Source organism: Saccostrea cucullata, unplaced genomic scaffold (assembly GCF_032062105.1).
Source record: "Saccostrea cucullata isolate Sc308-1 unplaced genomic scaffold, CSIRO_AGI_Scuc_v1 ctg2459, whole genome shotgun sequence".
In the NCBI taxonomy this organism is placed as follows: Eukaryota; Metazoa; Mollusca; class Bivalvia; order Ostreida; family Ostreidae; genus Saccostrea; species Saccostrea cuccullata.
Genome location: NW_026918221.1, coordinates 65536 through 81552, shown reverse-complemented (window position 1 = coordinate 81552; position 16017 = coordinate 65536). Strand labels below are relative to the sequence as shown.

The 16017-nt window shown below is 36.2% G+C and overlaps 3 protein-coding genes across 5 annotated transcripts in view; 1 reads left to right on the top strand and 2 right to left on the bottom strand.

Moving 5' to 3' along the window:
* Positions 1-16017, top strand: part of LOC134259457 (afadin-like) — an 86177-nt gene that overhangs the window by 54070 nt on the left and 16090 nt on the right. The gene's annotated exons all lie outside the window — the stretch shown is intronic.
* LOC134259495 (fibrinogen-like protein A) overlaps positions 6445-16017 on the bottom strand; it is a 48173-nt gene continuing 38600 nt past the window's right edge. For all 3 annotated transcript variants that reach the window (XM_062742091.1, XM_062742074.1, XM_062742081.1), the window contains exon 5: positions 6445-6756. In XM_062742091.1, the coding sequence (XP_062598075.1) occupies positions 6512-6756 (245 nt within the window). In that variant the 3' untranslated portion in view covers positions 6445-6511. The remainder of the gene's footprint in view (positions 6757-16017) is intronic.
* On the bottom strand, positions 13558-14750 carry LOC134259515 (uncharacterized). Its single transcript, XM_062742102.1, has 3 exons — positions 14575-14750; positions 13987-14133; positions 13558-13698 (listed from the first exon to the last, which is right to left on the bottom strand). Exons 1-3 carry the CDS (start codon positions 14657-14659, stop codon positions 13577-13579), a joined length of 354 nt encoding a protein of 117 aa, XP_062598086.1. The 5' UTR covers positions 14660-14750; the 3' UTR covers positions 13558-13576.

The window sequence follows — 16017 nt, the reverse complement described above, 5'->3', positions numbered from 1 at the left end:
CCTCGGCTATGCTATGGAGCTGAGGACAGAGATGCTGGTCTTTACACACTTGATAGGCATCCCCGGACAGTGGAGGAAGTCGTGGAGCGCATGCAATACTATCAGCACTCCCGGCGTCACAGGCCTAAGCCATCAAGGGAAGTGAAAGCTGGGTTTTGCTCATGACATGAAGCAGACTGATCCCGGGAGAGTAAATGTTGCTGCTGTGGAGGAGCTCGTAGCCCTCCGGAGCAGGATAGAAAAACTAGAGGAGCTGATAAGGCAGAGGGAAGCTGCCCCCCTTCAGCAACATCAGAGGAGTGGTACCCCGTCACCCAGATGGACGGAGCGGGACCGGAAGCCTGCTGTATGTTTCAGGTGTGGAGAGGTGGGGCACTTTCTTAGAGGTTGCCCCACACGAGCTTCAGGGAAGACAGTGCCTACTGACAGGCAAAGGGGCGGGACCAGTATGGGAGGACTTCCTGTGGAGACGTTCCCTAGGTTGGATTCTAAGGAGTTGGGGATCAGTGTTCCCCGCTCCTGTGTGCGGCGCCGGCACAAGCGCCGCAGGCCGAAAGATCAATTTGGGATGCCACCATCACCGGAGCTTTGCTTGGCTGAGGAGGAAGTCGTCACCATGGAAGAGGAAGTGGGGACTCCCCACTCCACTCTGGAGCCGTTTGGACCAGCCAGGGTTGGAGATAAACCTCAAGACCTAGGAAGGATGGACCCATGTGGTGTTGATCTGATGTCACCTGCAGGCCTAGGGATGGGTAATCCCAGGTCACCTGTGGCAGTGGGATTGAAGGAGCCCTCTATACCCACTGAGCGGTCATGCGGATCTAAAGGTTTTATGGTTGGTCTGTGTGTGCAAGGCATGGAGGTTACAGCAGTAGTGGACACAGGGGCTGAGGTCAGTTTGTTGTCGACCAAGATGTATGATCAGCTGGGGCCTAAGCCCCCAATCTTGGAATATGTGAATATGAGACAGGCTGGAGAAAACACCGAGTTGGAAGGATTTATAGTGGGGCCTGTTACTCTGTGTATTGGTCAGCAAGAGCATGGAATGGAACTTCATGTTGCCCAAATACAGGATTCTATGTTGCTGGGCATGGATTTTCTCCGTGCCCAGAAAGCCCAACTCGACTTGGGGCAAGGGACCCTTACTCTGGGAGATGAGGCCATAAAGGTGAAGTCAAGGAGGTCTGGTGATATTCCAGAGGGAGTTAACTTGACAGGAGGCCCACTAGTTGAGGCAGACAGGTGTATGTCTGTTCCCCGTTCAGTGAGGGATTTTGGTGTTGTGGCGCCTCTTACCCATCCTGGAAGTACACTGGGTATACCAGACCCGGTAGTAGAGATGTTTGAAGAGTCCCTCTTGGATTCTGCCATAGAGGATATCGGTGTCGAACCACTATCCCCAGGACCAGCCCAACCTTCTTTAGATGAGGCGGCCTATGGTCATGTTTCTTGGGGATTGCCGACTTGTATGGGCAGGAGTCTAACCCCAAAGGTAGAGGTCACCATGGACCATGTTGCAGAAATGGGGACATCCCCGTATGATTCAGGTAGTCCCTGGTCGTCTGATGATTCGACACCAGAGGAGAAAAGTACTTCTCGCTTGTACAGACCTAGGCGGAGGCGTGGGCGACGCCGGAGGGCTAGTTTGCCCTCCAGAGCCTGATGGTGTAAGTGGTGTCAGTTTCTGAGTTGTTAGTGGGCCTGGTGACCTTGGCCCACTCGGTGAATGTTAAACAGGAGTTGTAGGAGGTTGACTGGGAATTATCCCGGACATACCACGAGGAAAAATTGTGATTAGGATTTGTGTAAATTCTTGAGGTGGTTTTGTCTGGAGCTTGCTCCGGCACTTGTTATTCTTGGGCAGTTAGCCCGGGAGAGTGTTTACAGAGCCCCAGCGATGGAGATGGTTCCAGACCCTTTTTCCTGTGGTAGACTCCAGCCTTTCAAAGAAAACAGGGGGGAGTGTAGTATCTGTGCGACTGTCCCGTGGTACGACTTACTGTCTGTATTACGTCAGATGGCGGGATAGTCGCACTCTTTCTTCTACACCTGGATGCCGAGCAGACCGGACGTGTCTGGGACAGCAGCGGAGCGGGAAGTCGACCCGGGCCAGAATCTACTGTGTTTGTATATATTGTTGTTGAATAAATACTTGTAAAGAACACCCCCTAGACGGATACTTTAGTATTATAGAATAAAATTGTGCCGACAGTAGTATTTTAAATTGGCAGGGAATATGTTTCAAATTCAATTTAAAACTTAATCTTTCCAAGTATATATTCCAATTATTTCTTTCTTTCTGCAGGAATGCAAAAATAAGATCTAGAAATGATAGGGAAAAATATTAAAACTTCTTAGAATACTAAGTGACTCTTTGCCTGCGGCATGTTCGGTGAAACGGGATTTCCACACCTCCACTGTGTCGAATTATTTTGATTGACAGGACAAACACAGCACGGACTTCCTGTGAGCTATGAGATCTTAATGATGGAAAATAAAAGCTAATGATTACTGTCAAATGGATTTGTTTATCTAAAAAAAAGGTTACCTTTACTGCTTGGAATATTTAGGAAAAATAATAAGAATTTTAATTGAATGCAACAGATATCTGAGACTCGAGGGGTTTATCTCTCTCTCTCTCTCTCTCTCTCGTACATTTCTCTTTTCAATAAAAACTATGACAGCAAATTACTTATTTAGTTTTGAAAATTTAATCTATTAAAATAATTTGAATGCCTATTTCCAACATCTTGACCGAGTATAATCACGGCCTGGAAATGTCTACAGATACATGAAGAAGTTAGCTCAAATAATCGTCATAAAAGAATATAAAAGGCACATAGATATAGAATATTTTGCATTAGAATTTAAATAAAACGAGAGTTTTTATGCAGTACGACAACAGTCAATGTCAACAAATAATTGTGAATTTAAAAAAAAAATCCGTTATTTTACTCAGAATCGCTTTGGCACAGAAATACATGTATGGATGTTTCAACCGCGTAAAATGTAATTAATTCATTCTTTAAGTAGTAGTTTTATCTTCAGAAGTCCACATTATTTTATTAGTGAAAAGAATAAGCATATTTACTATATAAATAGATTAATTCTATATTTAATCTACACGCGTACGCGTTCAGAAACAAATACACATGTTTTACGGCAAATAAAATCGTGTTATAAAAATATCGATTTAAAACATAGGTACATATATGTACAGAACAAAAATGTTTATATTATTTATTTATTTATTTGTTTATTTATATTTAAGCACCTGAAATTAGAATGATAGAATAATCTCAATGCAAGGAAAAGATCGGAGGCATTCCGAATAAATCGTTCATCTTGCGTTCACCGTTCGTTCACCGTTCACTTTGCGCTCGCGTTCGCGCTCCGTTCGCGTTTTGCGTTCACTCACCGTTCACCGTTCACACATCGTTCACCAAGTTGCGTTCAGCGTTCGCACATCGTTCACCTACCGTTCGCTCTGCGTTCGTTCACCGTTCGGTCACCGTTCGTTCACCGTTCACATTTGTTTTACTGCCCAAATGAAACATCGAAGGCCTTTTGAAACTCCTTTCATAAGAAATAGGAATGTTACAAATATCTCAAGAGAAATAACTGTCCAATACAATCAAGAAAGAAAAAACAATATTAGTAAATAACATTATAATTCTTCATGCTATCTATTTTTACAGGAGTACACTTTTTAATTGGATGAAGAAGGATATGGAGATAACGAACAGTATTTAATATCAAGGTCCATAAAACAATAAAATAGGAGCAGAGCAAACACGGACCTCCGAAACATCTGGGATCAGCCGTGTGCTCATTGTCATGATCATGAAGTGACATACAAATCCGCCGTCAATTCAATGTATAAATCATGGACTAACAATTGGTATGAAAAGCGTCAGTCAGCATTTGATTCAATGATAAATTGTATTTGCTGACAAGGTCATTGAGTCGACCATAGAACTTACGAAATGATGACTTTAAACGAGACTGCTGATATTCTTGTTTCATCAACTTGCTTGTCAATAATTTACCTCGTTTTAGAAATTGTTCATACGTAGAGCATGCTCTTGCGTATCAAATCAACTGAGATAAATACACTCCGTATGCAGGTGATGAAGGTATATTGCTGCATAAGTAAGGGACATTGACGATAGAAAAGTTAAAGCCGTCAAGTTTGTCATACATATTAAGTGTAAGAGTTTTGTTTCTAGTTACTTTTTCACTAGAAAACAAATGTCAACTACTTTTACTTGGTTGTTAGGTTACCATTAACGTCTTTTTCAAGTAACATATCCAAGTATAAAACAGATGTGTCAGACTCTGTGGTATCTTTTATCTCAAGCTCTCCTGGATATATCGTATCGACGTAGGAATGGAAATTACTATTGTTGATTGACAATACGTCGTCAATATATCTGAAGGTCGAGTTGAAGCCCGCAACAAGAGTTTTCTCCTTTCACGCGTAAGATTTTTCATAAATTCTGCTTCATATGAATACAAAAATAAGTCTGCTAACAACGGAGCTCAATTGGTTCTCATGGGAATTCCAACAGATCGTTGGAAGAAATGGTCTCCAAAAACTACATAGAAATTGTCAATAAGAAATTCATGCATTTTCTTGATGTCAACTTCAGAGTACTTGTGTGTGCAATCAGAATCTTTTTTAACAAAATAATTTTGCAAATAACCAATGAACAGGTTAGTAAATTTACGAGTTCCATTTTTGTTGATTGATTGATTGAATATTGTTTAACGTTCCTCTCGAGAATTTTTCACTCATATGAAGACGTCACCGTATGCCGGTGAAGGGCTTTAAATTTTGACCTTTACTCGGCACTCAGGGCTATTGAGCAGTGAGGGATCTTTATCGTGCCAACGCCTGCCGCTGACACGGGGCCTCGGTTTTTAAGGTCTCATCCGAAGGACCAGCAACTTTCACTTCAAAGTGCCGAGCGCATGGCGAAGGGACAGTTGCTACCCATTTTAACGACTAGGTCGGTCGCGGCCGAGATGCGAACTCACGACCTCCCGATCACGGAGCGAGCGCTCTACCGACTGAGCTACCGTGAACGGTCCCATTTTTGTTGAAGAAGTTGCTGTAAATGATATCACAATTTTTTAATTTATCTAGGGGAATGGTGTGCATAAAGTTGAAGTGTCGTAAGTTTTTAAGCTGTTGATTTTAGTAAAATCTTGTGATTTCAAATTGTCCAAAAGTTCTTTGGAATTTTTTAGTATCCACATCTGTTTCACACCACTTATTGAATTTATAGTTACATAGCACAATACTCTTGAAGTTTTTCCTTCACTACTGTCAATATCGTAGTGAGGAGTAACGAAAGAGGTTTGGTTGAGCATTTACTGAACCCGCAATGTATCTTTGTTTGTAAGGATTCTTATGAAGTTTCGGATTCCAACATATATAGGTAGTTCAAATTCATTTTGGCTCTGTGGAATATTAAAAATATCCAAAACTGAAATATGATTTTGAAGAATTTCTTCCTTATAGAGGGAAGTGTGAGTATAAGTAGGATTACCACTCGTAGAATTAAATTCAAGTTCTTCTAGAATACAATTAATAAAATGAACCTGACAAATGTGGACACTGTTGTTACCTGCTTTGTCGGCAGGGATCAGTATGTAATGATCATGTAATCTATTTAATTCTTTTTTTCACTTCCGGTTTCTTGAACACAGAAGGATAGATTGTTTTCAAATTGCCCCTCATTCTTTTGATACGTGACTTTAACGTGAATCTCATACATTTAATCCATTCTGACAAGGTGTCAACGTCTTCTTTTTCATATCTGGCCAATCGTCTGGCGTAATTTTCAACAGAATCCATATTTAGGACCTTTTAAAAAAATGATCTAAGGTCCTCATTATTAACTATATATTTACGATACCTGTAGTAACGTGTCTAGCAGAACTATAGTTATAGGGTGAAGAAGAACACGATGGAGAATCATATTTCAGATGCTCTGTATCCAGGCCTTGTAAAGTTTTTTGTAATTGAAAAGTTTGGAAGCAATGGTCGATGTATATTTGTAGGAAATACAAGGTGTAGTCTTTAACTTGAAATATAGTGGAATACAAGACTGGACCCTTTTGTAATTAAGAATATTACTTATATTAACCGCGTCAATTCCTTTATTGGCATATTGAGGTTTAAGGAAAAGAGGGATTGTTTTAGCTGCAATTTCTTCCGCAAAACGTGCAGGTTTAAAAAGCCTATGATAAGCAATATCCATAACAGATCCGAGTCTATATTCTGGTGTCGAGGTATCAAAAATAGGACTTTCCTTGGCCTTTTCAAGACGACTATTTAAAAGTTTCAAAGGGACAGAGGAAGGTTTTGTGCGAATATGATGTAGACCTATATAACTGTTGATTTACATAAGGTAGTAATGAATCAAAAGAGACATTGTGTATTGCAGGTTTATTGTACGACCGATGCATTTTTGTCAGGACTTATTATGCATTTTAAAATTCTTTAGTTTTTGTGCCTGATCATCATCACAGTTCTTTTTAGGGCTTCATTACCCTTCCAGCCCTGCCATACAATGCTTTTAGTATCAGTCACGGCAGACTTGGCGTTCTGTCCGTTCAGGTTAGAGGTGTAACAGTATTTGTACCACCAGCCTCCATGATATTGTCTAGCACAGTTACCACCATGCCTGTCATTATCCTGATCCTTAGTAGTGAATTTATAACCATTGTGATACTTTAAACTGTCACCTACAACAGAGTACATTGTACTGATAAGGTTAAAGTACAGTATTTATCGGGACAATTATGACTACCACTCGAGTCTCAATTGTTTTGTTACAATATAGTTACTACTACTCATGCCATTATTCTTAGTGCTTAATTTACAATCATTGTCAAAAGTCAAATTTAACACCTTTTAGAATGGATTATTGATAAGATTAAAGTCTATTGCTTAAAAGGAAAATTAGGAACAATTAGTAACAAGGATCAAGATAAAGAATGTTGTGTTATTTTGGGTTGGAAATTCCATGTAGCAATATAACATTAGTTGGTGTATTGAATTGTATTGTACATATTTCATGTTTGTATCTTCTCTATGCTGTAGTGCAGTTTGAGAAAATAAACTATTGAGTTGAATTGAGTGAATGTAAAGTATATATATATAAAATAATTTTTTGATTTCTTGCATGCAGGGATGAATGTTTTATGACTATTTAAAAAGATATTGGTAAAGTTGCATCAAATCAACACAGAGGATGTAAACTTTGACACGCAAGAAAAAGTGTTTGATATTTAGCTTAAAACGTTTTAAAAAAGAAATCCTTTGCAGAACTTAGCATATTAACAACACCAGGTGTGGTAAGTTTTCATTTAATATTTATTCAACTATGATGTTAAAAAACTAGTTGTTGATCCATATTTATGACTTCAACTTTACAGTATTTATTTTCTTAAAGTTAAGAAAGAACTTAATTGCAATAAGAAATAAATCAAGAATAAGTGCGCTTCTGTTGTTTTTTGAAAAGGGTATATTCTGCAATCCTGTCACCTCTAGAGAAAATAAATTTTGTTTTCATTGTAAAACTATTGTTGAAGCTAAAAAACGTGAGTTTTTTAAAACACTTTTTCTACCATCAAGTGTAAAAACACGTTTCTATTGATTGATTACTATTCTTTAAGCCGATTCAGCACTATTTCAGTCATGTTTCGGGGAACAAGAGGCCTAGGGGCCAAATCGCTCACCTGAGCAACTAGCTATGTAAAACCTAGAAGCATAAATCAGTTAAGCATTGAAAAGTTCAAATATAAAAGTGGGTTCAACAGAGGAATAGTTACTCAAATGAAGGGACACACCCTTTTCTAAGGAGAAGCAAGGCTCAGGGATATAAAACACACAACTCTTTGGATAAAAATCATATCCAACATGCGCGGATGTAGAGGGGGGTCGGGGGGAGGGCCAGGACCCCCTTCGAAATTTGCAAGGTTATTAAATTTATATATTAAAACAAAAAAACAAATAGCCCCCTTCCCCCCCCCCCCCCCCCCCCCGTGGAAAACGCAGACCCCCAGGTAAATATGTTAAATTGATTTGTTGGTATGAAAAGTCAATGGTGTGAAGCATTAGAAGTAATGGACACCCCCCCCCCCTTTTTTTAAGACTTGAATCTTCGGCCCAAGTGAGCTAAAAAGGATTCAGATTTACTAGTATATTTATTACTTAATCCACATAACACAGCTTACATCCACATAAACATATATATCTGTATATCAGAGACCGCTTTGATGATATAAACAAGTTTTCTATAGTTTGATTACTGGTAATATGTCGATGTATATGTACGAGTATATATTGCTAACGAAACTTTCGCATGAAATGTGATTTTAACAAACAATAATCGCACACGAAGGCCAATAAAACATAACCAATTGTGATCGACTAGAGCAAACGCGGGCCTCCAAGACATCAGAAGTGGGATCAGGTCTCATGTAGGAGTAAGCATCCCCTGTTGACCTCTCACAACGGCCGGGTGCTCTTTGTCCGGATAGGGTAAACAGAAAATTTCTAGTCAGTTCAGTGTGAAAATAATTCAAATGAACGATAGGTTGTATATGCAAACAATTAAGGTAATTGTATCGAACATAGACTTTGCAAAATGTTGCCTTTAAATGGGATTCTTGATATCATTAACTGTGCAATACAATGCCTCTTTTAAAAAACTGAATGTTCCTGCGTATTGAATCACTTGGAAGACATGGGCTTTTTGTGCAGGTGGAAATGTTATATTGCTACAGAAATAAGGGCAGTTGACAATAGAAAAGTTGAAGTCATCACGTTTAATAATAAAGTTAAATTATTAGTTCTTCATTAAAGTTTTTTTTCTAGTAAAACATTCAAAATTTAATGTAAAACATGTGTTTAAGATGTGTAGTTGATAATGAACTTTAGTGCCGATAAAAAATGATTAAAAATATATATAAAGCACATTTTACAACAGATACAACAACACTTAAACTAACATAACCGCCCTTAGTGAAGAAATATTAATATAGAAAGCACAAAGAAATTCACTTCTTTTATGGATACCCACTTCCGCTTGGCTATCTAGGCAAGTCAAAAAACTTGCTTTCGATGCCGATGGAATTCTCGCGGCGCTGCCCTACACTACACAGTCATTGAGAATAGAAGTGAGATACAGTTATTTACATACACGTTTTAACAGATGATTGTTTCCAATGCACGTTGTAATGAAATTAATTATTATTTATAAAGCACATTTTAAAACAACTCTTAAACTAACATAACTGCCCTAAGTGAAGAAGTATTAATATAGAAAGAACACAGAGATTCAATTTTTTTGGATACCCACTTCTGCCCCAGCCCGGGGCTGAACTCTCGACATTCGGAATCTGTCTCCTAGCAGTACAGGAACAGCGCGCTAGACCGCTCGGCTACCTAGGCAAGTCAAAAAACTTGATTTCGATGCCTACAGCTGTCCTAAACTACACGGTCATTGAGAATAGAAGTGAGATACAGTTATTTGGACATTAGTTTTAGAATTTGCCACTTTTGATGACAAAAATGTATATTATTGGTTAGCATTAGACTATTATGTAAGTTAATTGATGGATACACCTACCTGCATTTCCTGAATACCCAGACACAGTGAGTTTGTATTTACTGCCTTCGTTCCCGACATAAAATGTGGAGTACTGAGCGTATGCTTTGTCACCATTAAATCTTCGTAGCTCAACCAGGAGTTCCTGATCCTTGTTCTTTGTCAACTCATAAATTGCGTCATTTCCTTAAAGAATAGTAAGTTACTGTAAAATTGTGTCGCCATTTTCTTGCTTATAATATTTAATGAAAATGTGAAATAAATGTTTGAGAAAAAAACTTGAACGATGAACGATGGAATTCATTTAGATCCTTCGAGCCAATCAGCTGACTTTTGTCTTTGTCTGTTGTCATCCTTCATACATTACATTTATGTAAACGATTAAACATTTTCAGCATCTTTTCTGAACCTGCTAAAGGGAATTAAACTAATATTGGCAGGTGTTGTAGCGAAGCAAAAAATAACTCTGGGTAGAGATTTGGGGTTAACATCAAATCAGGTCTGTCCACTTGTGAAAAGATGCAAGGTCAAGTTCAGCATTAAGATCATTTCCCATTTATCTCAAGGGGTGACCAGCTTACTCCAGTACTAAAATCTGTCTCTCATTTTTTCTTTAGGGGGGGGATAATTTGTCTTTTATTTTAAGTCGACAGGGATGTATTCAGTCGACATACGAATGAAAATAACATCTATAGACAAAATACTTTCATTTCGTTTTCCTAGGGCTTAACTATCGGTCTACATCCATCAAAACTAAAGTAATCTTTTAAAGTCTTCTCTACATGTTGTTTTTTATCAGTAAAATTGTTTGTATGATTGAAATAAGCAATGAACCCTCCTGCAGAATTATGAGAATTGTTATATGCATGTGCCCAATGAACAGGAGTTCATGTTTCAGAGCAATGAGCTCACTAAGAAAGGATATGGAAATAACGAACAGTATTCAATCTCAACGTCCATTAAACAATATACAAAATAAGAGCAGAGCAAACAAGGACCTCCGAAACATCAGAGGTGGGATCAGGTGCCATGGAGGAGTGAGCATCCCCTGCCGACCGGTCACACCCGCCGTGTGCTCGTTGTCATAATCAGGAAATAACGGAAAAAATCCGTGGTCAATTCAGTGTATAAATAATGGACTAACAATTTGTATGAAAAACGTCAGTCAGCATTTCATTCAATGATAAATTGTATTTGCTGACAAGGTCATTGTATCGACCATAGAATTTACGAAATGATGACTTTAAACGAGACTGTTGATATTCTTGTTTCATCAACTTGCTTGTCAATAATTTACCTCGTTTAAGAAATTGTTCATACGTAGAGCACGCTCTTGCGTATCGAATCAACTGAGATATATATACTCCGTATGCAGGTGATGAAGGTATATTGCTGCATAAGTAAGGGAAGTTGACGATAGAAAAGTTAAAGTCATCACGTTTATCATATAGCTTGGTTGTTAGATTACCATTAGTGTCTTTTTCAAGTAAAATATCCAAGTATGAAGCAGAAGTGTCGGACTCTGTGTTATCTTTAATCTCAAGTTCACCAGGATATATCGTGTCGACGTAGGAATGGAAATTATCATTATTAATTGACAATACGTCGTCGATATATCTAAATGTCGAGTTGAAGGCCACAGCAAGTGTTTTCTTCTTTTCACGCATAAGATTTTGCATAAATTCTGCTTCATATGAATATAAAAATAAGTCTGCTAATAACGGAGCGCAATTTGTACCCATGGGAATTCCAATAGATTGTTGGAATACCTGGTCTCCAAAAACCACATAGATATTGTCAATCAGAAACTCAAGCATCTTCTTGATGTCAACCTCAGAGTACTTATGTGTGCAATCAGAATCTGTTTTAACAAAATAATTTTTCAAATGACCAATGACGAGGTAAGTAAATTTACGAGTTCCATTTTTGTTGAAGAAGCAGCTGTCAATGATATCAAAAAGCCTGGATTTTAATTTGTCGTGGGGAATTGTTGTGTATAAAGTTGAAAAGTCGTAAGTTTTTAAGATAAATGATACCCCCCGACTCCCATAATGTCCATTTGTTGCTATATATTGTTTTACGGTAATGTGTAAGGAGGAATAACTCGTCCTATCAAATGTTATCCAGAAGCTTCTATATGTAACGTCATAGGTAAACATTAATGACAATGTCCATGTTTTGCTATGGGAAACTTAAAATACGTGTCGAATAAAAAAGGAAAATAGGAGGTGCAGAATGGCAATATGTAATAAAGATTCTCTGAAAGTTTCATTAAATTTCACTCAGTAGTATAAGAGGAGTTGTGGTTAAGAGATAAAGCGTAACAGACGGAAGGACGGACAGACGGACGGACGGAAATCCCGATTACTATATACCCTCCCACTTTTAAAGCAGGGGGTATAATGAATTTATTCTATGAAAATCTTTTCCCTGCTCCCGTGTGTGATTAGGAGACAAACTAAATGCAGAAAAATAACGAGCAAGAGTTGTCTTTCAATTTATTTGAAATTCATAGCCTCAGGGTCAGGGGTTCTGGGATATCAAGGTTCTATTTGTGAAAATGCATCAATTTCTAAAACTGATCTTTGCAGCTGCCGGGTTCTGTAAAAACACATAAATTTGAATTGTCAAATTTTCGTGGTTTGAGGAAAATTTATTGGTTCAGGAGAATATGATTTCGTGTTTGAAGAACTTTTTGGCAGTGATATATGTGAACTGCATTTCGTGGTTGTTATATTTTCGTGGGTCTGTTCATACCTTCAAAACAACGAAAATTAACCCCCTCGAAAATTAGTGATTTCGCAGTATTTAGCAAATTGAATAAGGAACTGTTTATGGAGTTATGAGCTCTATTGATCTTACAGTTACCTTTTCTGCTTATGAACATTATGCAGGCAATATACCCCCCTCTCTTTGGGTCGCTCATGTTTTATATATAGCGTAAACTTAGCTTTTAAGAGAGAGAATACAGTGTTTATTTTTGTAGGAAGTCTTGACTTGAAAAATGTTGTGCATATAGGCAACGCCCATCAGCCACGCAATTCTAAATTTATAGGACCCGGCACAGTGCTGTGATTTTTCTTATTTTTCTTTCTTTTGACATCGTTTTGAATTAGTTATTGCTTATTAACATTATTGTTTTCTCAGCAGTGTGTTTCGGCGGTTTTATAGCGTATTGGTGTAATAAAAATCTAAATCACGCCCCCGCCTTCATCAGGAATCCTGCCGTAATTTTTATTGTGGCAAAATAGTATTTGTTAGCAATCAATATGCAATAACAATAACAACTGTTTTTTTATGATTTAAAATATCTTTCTTTTTTTTTAAATTGATAAAAATAAAAAACAATTTATTTGCATGGATTTAAGAACACGAAGAGGCGTCATTTTATTCTAAATCTATATGCATGTATTTTGTTCCTATGATGCATCTAACAGTAATTTATTTCATCATACAACACTATACTTAGCTGTTTAATAAGAAAATAAAATTCTTGAATTTTACTGCGAAATTTTAATCCACTTCTTAAATATCATTTGAAAAGAATAGAATATCACAATGGATCGAATATAAATATCTGCAATATTACGTAAGGGATGTCTATGCATTACTTAATAGGTAAATTGTGCCTTTGTCGTTTACTTCCAAGTTACTTTTTACACACTTTCTGACTTCTTACATTTAATTAGAAACTTTATACCTTAAATTATACAAAATACTAAAATCTTACCAATCCAGTAATTTTTAGAGGGATCCCCAAATCCCTGTTTATATTCTGACCACGTCTTGTAAAAATCTGTAGAATTGTCATGTCTTCTCTGTATTACCTGAAACATTTAAGAAGGTTATCTCTTAGAACTCTTTTACGTGAAATCAACAAACCCGTTTGCATTTCAAAAAAGAATGTTATTATTATATGTTACATACCGTCCAACCCCCTCCTTTTTTCGTCATGTCACAGTACACTTTCTTCTTTTGTATTCCATCAAGATAAATTGTATATACACCATCCTTTCCTTTTTTTGATTTGGATTTTTCTTGAGTATGGTTGCACAGTCTCTGTACTTATTACCTGAAAAAGCAGTCTGATACATTGTATGTTACATGAATATGTAATGCAAATTCCTTAAAAAAGGTACTGCTTGAAAAAAGGACGAGGCTTATTTCTTAAGGCTGAGAAATTATTAAGTACTAGTATCTATAGTACAGGAAATCAATGATAACGTTATAACAAAAGGAATTTATAGACATTGAGAAAGTAATATAAACGATTATTTTGCAATTGAGGTTAAAAGTTGATATTAAAGTATCTTTGAAATAATCACTAATTACAAATTACTAAAAAAAACACAAAATGTACCGTTTTGAAATATTCCTTTAGATATTTTTGTCACATTATATGTAGAGACGACATTCACTTTAAAGGAAACAGGATGTACAGTCTTAACATGGGATCCGGCCAGTTTCCAAAACCACCGAGAACTTTGAAGGTGTTGATGAAGTTTTGCTGCAATATTTACAAAAAAAAATTTTTGAAATAATTTAAAAAAAAAATTTATGAATTATTAATTATCATGCATAAAGAAATGAAGTGGGATTTGAATGTTCTTAATTTATGTTGACTTGGATCTTTCAAAATATATATCTGGCTGGAACACAGAAGAAAAGATGCAGTTCGGACCTTTTTTTCTCACAATATATTTTTATTATAGTTTAATTTTCTCATGTACAAATTGTTTTATAAAAATGTTAAGTAAGAGACATCAACCTCTTTCATCAATTGTATGAATGTATACATATCCACATGACAGCTTTGATATTACAATTTGACGAAAGTATTTACACGCTGTAATCTATCCTTAGAATTAAAAAAATTTAAGATTATACATTTTGAAAAACAATTGTTTTAATAATCTGAATCATTGTATGAAAATTGTAGATAATATACCTTTGAATGACGGAGGAACTTCATCGCCTTTCGCGTAAACCGATATAAGGACAACACACAAGCTGACCTGGATTACAGACTTCATATTGTTCTATACGCTGTACAACCATGAATTTACTTTTATATAGTAAGTTAACAATGCAATCTCATCATTACTGTGAAAGGTGATATCATTTTCATGCAAGAGAGATTAGTTCTAAAGTATAAGCATACATTTGAAAATATATATTTAGTATATATATTTTAATTCATGAATTTTAAAGTCTCCTGAAATCTCTTTATTTTTGCTTTACAAACAGTTTTGTTAACTAACACAGCTTTTAAACAATACCGTTCACAAAATCTAATTTTATTTATTTTTTTTTTACAAAATATATTAGAGTGATTTAAGAGAGAGAGAGAGAGAGAGAGAGAGAGAGAGAGAGAGAGAGAGAGAGATGGGGAGTGGGCGAAGTATTACAACATATATTTATAAGTTTATTTCATGAATAGAATTGCAGCATGTATCTTTAAAGTTACTACATTGAGAAGTGGACGTAGCATAACGTAGTGTACTGATCGATAAAGCTTTATAGTATGACCTCCGCTATGAAAAAATATCAATATCAATACATCAGAGTAATCTCAAAGCAAAATATTTAATATTTAGCAAGAAAGTTGCCAAAAAAGATATACTAATGATTTTGTTATTTTAATGTCATCTTATTTACGTCAATTCTATATTCTTTTAGCATTGATATTACATATAACAGTTAACTTCATTAGTTCGAATTGTCAGAACTTCTGGATATCAACACAGACTTACTGTAAACTGAAAGAAGACGGGTGATCAAGTGTGACTCAATTTGTAAAGCAAGTATTTAGAGAAAAGCTCGTATTAGAGAACGTACAAAATTATGGCTAACAAAACTTAGTATCAATTTTCTTATAAAGTGACATTTTTTTCTGCTACACCACAACTTTTCTCAGTCAGCATTTTAGATATTGAATGTGATATATGACCCTTAGATTACTCAGAACTTCAATTATTTCTTGGAATGATAAAGTGAGTAATAAAATATTTTTTTAAGGTTATGTTATAAATTGCGCCATGTTTTGTGGATACATTAAAAATATTTCCGAAAATGGAGCAAGTATTCACTGATATTGTGAAGTTACCCGGGTATGAAAGTTATAGTAGGCAGAAATGATCGTTTTCGGTCCAATTTAATAAGTGTTTCATGCTATTTCACATACGAAAAAATTTGATACTTCTGAGGTTATACTTACAAGTTTCATTCAAGTTTATATTATAGAATTTATTAAAATTTCTAAATCCATTCTGGCCTTTCAATCTTATATTTTTTGTTCATTTCATTTTTCATTCAAACTTCATTTCGTGTTATAATTTACTAAAATTCCTTTATAAATTAAATAGTTGTGGTTATTTCCAGATTAAAGTTT